Source organism: Charadrius vociferus, unplaced genomic scaffold, assembly GCF_000708025.1.
Source record: "Charadrius vociferus isolate BGI_N301 unplaced genomic scaffold, ASM70802v2 scaffold192, whole genome shotgun sequence".
In the NCBI taxonomy this organism is placed as follows: Eukaryota; Metazoa; Chordata; class Aves; order Charadriiformes; family Charadriidae; genus Charadrius; species Charadrius vociferus.
This window is the reverse complement of record NW_009647437.1, coordinates 3,974,982-3,983,093: the sequence shown is the minus strand read 5'-3', so window position 1 is coordinate 3,983,093 and position 8,112 is coordinate 3,974,982. Positions and strand designations below refer to the sequence as shown.

The following is an 8,112-nucleotide window of genomic DNA, read 5'->3' as shown; positions in this document are numbered from 1 at the left end:
CGGGGAGGGACGGGGCTGTGGCCGAGGGAGGGCGGCTTCCGTGGGGGTGAGGGAGAGGCTGGCGGGGTGTTTGTGAGTGGAACGCTGGGCCCGGTGACCGGGGCGTGAAGCGAGGCGAGGTGGGGAGACCGAGGGAAGTGGAACTTGCGGATCCCTCAGAAGCGAGGTCAAGAAGCTTCAGCTCTGGAGTGGAAAAACGGGAAGTTGCTGGAGGGAGTCAGGTGGTAGATGGGAGAGGGGATATGAGGTGAGAAACACGCCCTTTGCCATATCTGGGTAAGCTTGGGGTGTGGTGGAGGAATGGTGCAAGAGAAGGTTGGCCAGAAGCTCACGATGGCCTGAACACAAGTTTCACAGAATATGGAGGAGGAGGTTTTTGAATTTTGGTGTTTTATATTTATGTTGTAGATTTACGATTACTGAGCTGACCAAAAAAAAAAAAAAAAAAAGAGTTCTGTCCATTTCGTCCTGTGTGGTGGGTTAGATCACATGGGGGCTAAAACCAGCCTTGCGAGAAGGTTAGTCTCATCTGAGAACAGCTCCCTGGGCTGGTTCACCGTACGGCCACGCAAACCTTTGTGTTGGCACTACGGCAGGAACTGGAGCCGGGGTGGGCATAAGCAAGTAGGGGAGAGTGGGACTGCAGTTTTCACCAGCAGTGTTAGTTCATACCTGCCTTAACTGTGCATTCATCTAGTGAATTCATATTCAGCGTTGAAGCTTTATATTGAAAACATCTGGAGGCTGCAACAAGTGCAATCTGTTGCGCTAGGCGCTGCATTTGCACAGATGCTTGTAAAGGCGGTATGATGGAAGAAAGAGCAGGCAACTGGGAGCACATAGATGGAAGGACGAATGGTATTTTTTTGTGACAGTAAATCTGTTTGCACAATCTATCTGGTGCTATTGCAAAGGCAGGCAGTGGAAAACTTTTAATCTTTATATTTTACCTATAAAGGAAACAAGACAAAATGATAACTGTTTCTTCTTTTTTTCTCTTCTTCATGCTGCAAAAAAACAGTGGCCAAGAGCAAATCTAAGTAAGTGATGTTTTCCTCACCAGTTTTTTATTTCTGCTACCACCCTGTATCCTCAAATGACGTTACAAAATATTAGGCTTCTCTAGAATTTTTTAATATACCTGAGAGAATTGCAATCTTTTAGTCTAGCTGTGTCCTCTCTGTCCTTCTGCACGTGTGTCTGGTCACAAGTAGGTACAAAACGGTGTGAAACCCCCCCTGGGTTCTGAAAATATAGCAAAGGCAGGTTTTGTCCGATGGGCTGTCATATTGAGCTGAGCTGTAACATCCAAAATGCCCTGTGCAAGGGAAGTATGCCTCCGTGCTTTATGATTAAAGAGAAGCTTTAAGTTACCCATATAATCTTTTTTACCTTTCATACTTCTTTAGCTGAGGAGGGCAAGCCAAGGTACAGTGTGGGTCTTTGTTGTTTGTGGGCTGGGCTTTGGGCAGGTGCTGCAAACCTTTCTGGTAGGCAGGGTGCAGAATGCTTCCCACTTCTAGCACAGTCATATGTTGATACATGAGGAGTGGACAGGGTGCGGTCAGTGCTCTGGGCATCTTGATTTGCTCTGTAGTGCAGCTCAGCAGAGATGTTAGTGGGCTCTGGAAGAAAATTAGTCACAATCCTTGGACCTGTAAAGAAAGCTGATGTGTGTTAAGAGTTGGAAATGAAGGAATAACTACTTTCAGCATACCGGTAGTCTTATCGTGTGGATGCAAGGCGACAAGATCATGTGGAGAGAGTGACTTGCATCCAAAGTGCTATTTGTAAGAAAATAAGCCAGACAAATCCAAGGGGCTAAACTGATAAATTTATGTGAATACATTCCTGTCTTCTGATTCTCAGAGGTTGCGTGCTGTGTGAATTTATTATATTTGGTACTGCACAGCCTCAGGAACTACGGCCTTTGGTACATTTTCTGTTTTTAAGAATCAGTTCCCGACAGAGCCAGTACCAACCACTTGCTGGGTTTGAAGAGATTCTTCTATTACAGGGTTTCTGCACAATTTTCAGGGTTTTAAATAAGAAAGTGCTTCCTAAGTATGTGCCTAACAGGGAAGAGAGCAGTTTAATATCTCAGTGTTCTGCTGTTACCTGTTTGCAGAAACAAACACAGCAAAGCAGGGTGTTTCCATGAGGTGAAAAAATAGCTTTTAAAAATGGTGTTACTAATGTTAATGTAGTGATTTCTTTTTTTTTTCCTCCCCTCTCTTTTTTTTCCTGATGTTCCTTTTTCTGTTCTTTGTATAGTCCCGTATGTACTTCAGGAATATGTTATCTTCTTATATTATTTATCCTTCTATGCCACCCCTGGGTTTTCTCCCCATGTGCCGATAGCTTTCCACTGTTCTTTTCTGCCTCTCCTCCTAGCTAAATTTCTCCAATGGGCAGCAAGTTTTCTGAACAAGGTGTATTGTTCAGAAAGGGCCTGGCCTCAAATATGCGGTGCGCGAGAATTTCAAGGGCTGGTCATATTGATACCACTGATTCCCCAGAAAGGGGAAACTGCACAGAGGCTTTGAGGAAGTGGGTGAGGTGTAGGGGAAGGAGTCTCTGTGGTTACTGGTGCTACGCATCACACCTGCAGCAGCGTAGAGGAGGTGATGGTAATTGGGGATAATCCCTAGACTATGCTTGGTCAGTTGGTCTGCAGGAATCCAGTGTTTTTCTGTTTATTTTGAACTCAACAGTAAATTAGATTGCAAAGCTGAAAAGGGAGAGCTCAAGGAAGTACACTGGTCAGAGCTGCACAAGTGGGGAAGAATGGATATTTCTTCAAGGTTAATTTTGACAGACCATTTTGTATTAGAAAGAGGAAAATCGAGGAAAATTAATTGAATGCCCACCTACAGAGATGTATCCATCCCTTTATTGTAATGGAAGAGAAAGATGTAATTTACAGACTGGTTAAAGGGTTTGACCTTTGTTTTGAAACTTCAGAAGATGCCCTGTGTCTGAGAAGTTGCACAGATCTCAGCATATTTCAGGGTGGGGGGCATGGTGGCAGCTTTCTCAATGTCCTGGCTTGCCCTGCTCTCAGGGACGTCGCAGCTGCTGCCGGTTTGCCCTACAGACCGAGAGCCCGCCGGTGTGGAGGGGGTTCCCATGCCTGGCTTAATGTCAATCCCTGTATCTCTAGTGGGGCAGATGGTGCCAAGGGGCCCTGCTTCTCCTTTTGCATGCCTCTTGTTCCATCCTATCTGCTCGGGTTCCTCTCTGCATGTGGAAGTGATAGTCTGTGATATAATGTTATCTACAGCCTGAACATCTTTAACTACCATCATCGTTCCTCTCTTGCCATTATCTTTTAAGCTAGAGTGACTCAATTGTATGCCGATTATTTTTTTTTCTTGTCTTTCTATCTCTGCCTCTCTCTGCTTGTCTTTCCTGTTTTTCTTCCTCCCACCTCAATATTTTGCGGAGGAGCTACTTCTCTATAGGCTTGTATTCTGTTCAGGAGTTATTTTCTTGAACTTGATGCTGAAGCTTATGGTTTATAGCGGGCTCTGTGTCTGCATTAGAAGTTTAGCATATAGTTTTGAGGTTACCATCCAGAACATCTGTGAAGTTGAAAGGAATTATCTTTTGTGATTGTGCCAAATTGTTTATGCTAAAAGCTTGTGCATTTGACCATGCCCTGGCAGACATATGGTGGGCCACTGCTGTGTGCCTGTGCACTGACACAGAGACATTCCTTGTGACTTTAGATATATTCTGGTGAGGATGAAAAGTGCGGCTGAGACGGGCTTCTGTTTCAACATCAGGAGACTCCGGCTGCAGGAAAAACTGGTCCTGCTGAGATATGATCCCATCGGTAAGAGAGCTTGGGGAAGAAGTCAGCCTGCTTTGTATAAACTTCTCTGACTTGGGGGGGGGCAAAAGATTTGAATATAACAGGATTTTTCCCATCTAAGCAGAATATGTCATAACATGTTTTCTACTCAGATGACTGTACAGTTGCTGTTCTTCATGACATTCCAGTGGGAAGTAAACGTTACGCTCATTTTACAGATTGTGGTAGTGAAACAAAGTAATGACTTGCCTGACACATCAGAGTCTTTGATGACAGCCATGCCACATGTCAGTGGCAAAGCAAAGTGACACAGGAGTTCTTTCACTCTGTTTCTTTGTGTGGTTTGCTAGATTGTGCTACCTCCAACAAGCAGCCACGAAGTATGCATCAATAGAAATGTTCTGTTAAGCTGCCATGGGTGCTCTAGACAATAGAATTTTGCCATCACTTACAAAATGGACTTTTTCTTTTAAGGAAATAAACGCAAGTTCTTCCTCCTCCACAAATGATACTGCTCTCCAGATGACAGTTTGTGGGTTCTTTTATGTTCCTCTGGTCCTTTCAGATTTTCTCAGTTTAAGAATCAGATTTTTGGGGGGGTTACGGCACTTGCCAAACTGCCTTTTGCTCACCAAACTTTTTGAAAGGTGACTAAGAGCTCAAGTTTCTGGGGGAGGAAGTAGTCTGTAGTTAATACTAAAAAGCTTAATTTAACCTTAAAAAGCTGAATTTGGGGAAACTTAGAATTTAAATCAGACCATGCCAAACCATGCTAGAAATAGCATAGTGGAGTTAATGCAAAAAAGGCATATTTAAATCTATAGAATAAAGAAATATATTAGGCAGCTCTAAGTAGATAACATAAGGCATGGGCAGTAGTTATGTGGTTCAAGCTTATATTTTCTAATAATTTTATGTTTTTGTTAGATGACTAACCTTTTCATATTCAGATCTAACAGTACAGGAGCTTTGTGGCAGGTGAGAGAAACCACCAGAGAAGCAGCATACTCTCATCAAAGCACTCATGCTGACAGAGGTTGTGGCTCTCCTTCTCGATTCCATACAGAAGGGAAATCAGAGATCACTGGGATTATTTTCTTGAATAAGAAAAGTTAAAATTAATGCATCAAAACATCGTGCAAAGTGATCCTCCAGAAGCTTCACAACTTGTTGGAAATGTGAAGAGAGTGGAGAGCTTAGGCTTCTGTTGCAGAACACGTAGTAGGTTGTTGAAGTACAAAATTGGAAGTAATTAAGAAAAAAAGCTCTGATCTTTGTAGCCTGTAGTAGAACACAAGTGAGAAATTGATGTGAGAAAGTGCTGCATGTGTGAAGGGAAGTAAATTTGAGTCTAGATACCAACTCACATCAGGAATATGTTAGGAAGCATTTTCACTTGGCATGCATTTTCACCTTATGTTTTGTACTTCTCAAAAACCTGGGACCTCTACAGAATGAAGCCTTTTAGTGAAGTAGTGGCAAGTAGTGCGCAAGTTTCACTACCTCCTAACTGCAGCAACAGAATGTGTTACTAAGTTGCAGTATTTCCTAAAGCGAAACTTTTATGTGGAAGAAGAGATTTTGTTACTGTAGGGATTGCTCTTGCATAGCTTTCAAAGGAATTCGTATAATAAAATTCAGTTGGAACAGTGGTGCTTTTCAAGTGGCATTGAAAAGCCTTGCTTTGATTTATTTTTTGATTTTATTTTTTTTTTTTTTAGTAATGCATTGTTTATGCTTAACCTGTAGCTGAACTGACTTTGCTAACATCTGCATCAGGTGTTGCAGGGCTACTTTGTGCCCCATTGAGAGATCCACAGGGCACTCAGTTAACTTTTCAGTCTGTCTGTGAGACCGACTAGATCCAGCTCATCATCTGTAATTGTTTGGGCTCTGAAGTCGAAGAGTAGTAGAAAGCAGTAAGAACCTATTTTTGTCCCTGCATCGAGTAGCTGTGACTCAGAATAGTCACACGGAGCAGCTGTTGAATGTGTTCAGCCACTCAAATCCTGATACTTATTTTCACAGAGGTAAAACGGACTTCTTAGGAGCTAAAAATTACATGTGGTAAAGTGAAAGCGCTACTAAACTCCTTCAAGAGTTGCTTAACAGCAGCGCTGTGCCAGTCAGTTGCTCCATAGTCATTTAAGCAGCGAAGGCAGCCAGGAGAAAGGGATGTAGGCTCGTTGAATTGCATCTTAACACTTCAGGCTTTTTAACAGATTCTTTTTTTCCCTATAGCAAAAAAACGTGTCCTCTTCACAGAGAAGAGAAAAATCCGCTCTATCTGAACAATGACTGGACTTGATTTATGCATGAGGAGAGGATGGTCTGGGGGGAGGACAGGGTGAATGCTGATTCAGAAATCGAGCAACATGGGCTGAAAAGAGAGGAAATGAACTGGGATCACCGTCTCCTGTGATTTGAAGGCCATTGTGAATAAAACAATGTAGAGAGAGAAAATTCTTAATGTCTGGACATAGATCATCACAGTAACATTTATTTATCTTTTGAGTTATTTTTACAGTACTCAATTAAAAAAAAATTAAATAGCAAATCCCATTGTCTGTGTTTTCCATTGTGAAAGAGGCTGTAATCTTCAAAGGAACTATTGTTTTATAAGGCAATAAAAATTAACATTTTCCACAGCAAGCAGGAATTCAATGGCAGGATTGCAAGTTTTTCTAACCTACCAGCCCCAGATTCAACAGTAGTGGCTGTGAATTGGTGTCATTCCTTGGAGGGGTAGTATGGCACCAGCTTCTTCTTAGGAAAGGAAGAAGCAATGGGAACGTGGTGAAATAAGACGAGCTTTTGGAGAAGCTACAACCACAGCTAAAAGGTCTATGTTATTTTCAGTCAGGTAAGTAGGACGGATTTTTCACTCCTGGATTTTTGTCAAGCGTGAAGAAAGTACATGGCCAAAGTAGTGCTCTCATGTTTTGGAAGTTTTTATTCTTTAATTAGCTCACCTATGTTTAGAGCAAAATGGCTAGAAACATTTTTCAAAGTCTACCTCAATAGCCCTCTTGTCCTCTTTCCATTTTGAGGGACCTTCCACAGCCTGGCGGAGTGCAGTGTCGCAGCCCGCATCTGCACCACGCGGGAATAGATGTGCCAGGGCTCGCTGCACGGTGCTTTGTTATGAGCCTGTCTGCAGCCGAGGACCGAAGCTGCAGTCTCAAAGCTAATGCTCAGCTTCACGTGCTGGCATGGCACGTTGGAACTTCTGATTCTAATCAAGTAAAAATATTACCAGGAGCCCAATACCTTCCAGATATTTTGCTGTAAACTTGGTGTAGTTCAGTATAGCTCATTATGTGGGATGGCCATAAGCCCAGTAGTTGTGTGTGGGGCCAGAGAGATGTGCTGTGCTGTGTTTGAAAGACCCCCCACCCCACCTTACAACTGTAGAACAGGAACTAATAGGATTCCTCAAATAAGAAGCAAAGAGACTTTCCTGGTCTTTCCAGTCAGCGGAGGAGAACCTCGGTGCAGTCAGGAGAATAATGCTGTCTGGATAAGATAAAATCAGTACGTTGAGCTAGACAATGTCAATTAGAAAAGGTCCTGAGGCAAGTCCTTCCTGTAAGGATACGAAGATTGTGTCCCTGGTGCCTGGACACTCACTGATGCCACGAAGTTAGACTTCCTGATCATTTCCTCCATGGGTAACTTGGGATAGTAAGCCAGGTAGAAGGCCAGCGCTCCCACAAAACTGTCTCCAGCTCCCTAGAATAACATAAAGCAGTTAAGCTTAAAAGCATACTGGCAGAGGGAAACAATTCACATGCATTTACTGGAAAGACAGAAGTTGCAGCACTGATTGCAGGAGTCGGGAAATTGTTCAGGGGTTGAGTTCAATTCACTTTTCTATTCCTAGGAAATTCTGCCATGTTAAGCTAACACCACCATGCTCTTTGTGCCCAGCTGTTGAATCAAGGTGTACTCTATAATGTGGCTTAAACTTAAAGAAAGAGAAAAGCAAGAGTGCTACAGTTCAGCAACACGCTGTTATAAGCACTGCTTTTGAAACTTCCTGTTGTTGGAGTGTCCGATTTTGATTTCTCAACCTGAACGTTTCATTAAAGCTATTTTTTTCTTATTTAACTTCTGTTTTTCATAAAGGGCAGTGGTAGAAGGGACAGAGAAAAGGGGAAAAAAAATATGCCATGTGGCTTGTGGTGTCTGTAAATTCCTAGTTGCGGAACGATCCATTTTGATACCTCCAGAACTTAGCTGTTCATTAAAAAGCTCCCGCTAATGATGGTCTCTGCTGTGTCTATGACATAAAC

At 42.8% G+C, this 8,112-nt stretch overlaps 2 protein-coding genes across 2 annotated transcripts in view; one reads left to right on the top strand and one right to left on the bottom strand.

The window, feature by feature from the left end:
* The first annotated feature begins 1,023 nt into the window (after positions 1-1,023).
* MRPL33 (mitochondrial ribosomal protein L33) lies at positions 1,024-6,374 on the top strand. The gene is made up of 3 exons (XM_009880654.1): positions 1,024-1,040; positions 3,732-3,838; positions 6,059-6,374. Exons 2-3 carry the CDS (start codon positions 3,748-3,750, stop codon positions 6,106-6,108), a joined length of 141 nt encoding a protein of 46 aa, XP_009878956.1. The 5' UTR covers positions 1,024-1,040; positions 3,732-3,747; the 3' UTR covers positions 6,109-6,374.
* A 1,001-nt stretch (positions 6,375-7,375) lies between these two features.
* Positions 7,376-8,112, bottom strand: part of RBKS (ribokinase) — a 50,526-nt gene continuing 49,789 nt past the window's right edge. Inside the window, exon 8 of the mRNA XM_009880668.1 lies at positions 7,376-7,549. Within this exon, the coding sequence (XP_009878970.1) occupies positions 7,376-7,549 (174 nt within the window). The remainder of the gene's footprint in view (positions 7,550-8,112) is intronic.

Coding starts and splice junctions, on each gene's coding strand:
- MRPL33 (XM_009880654.1), top strand. CDS start 3,748: ATGAAAAGTGCGGCTGAGACGGGCTTCTGTTTCAACATCAGGAGACTC. Junction 3,839..6,058: donor GCTGAGATATGATCCCATCG/GTAAGAGAGCTT, acceptor TTTTCCCTATAG/CAAAAAAACGTGTCCTCTTC.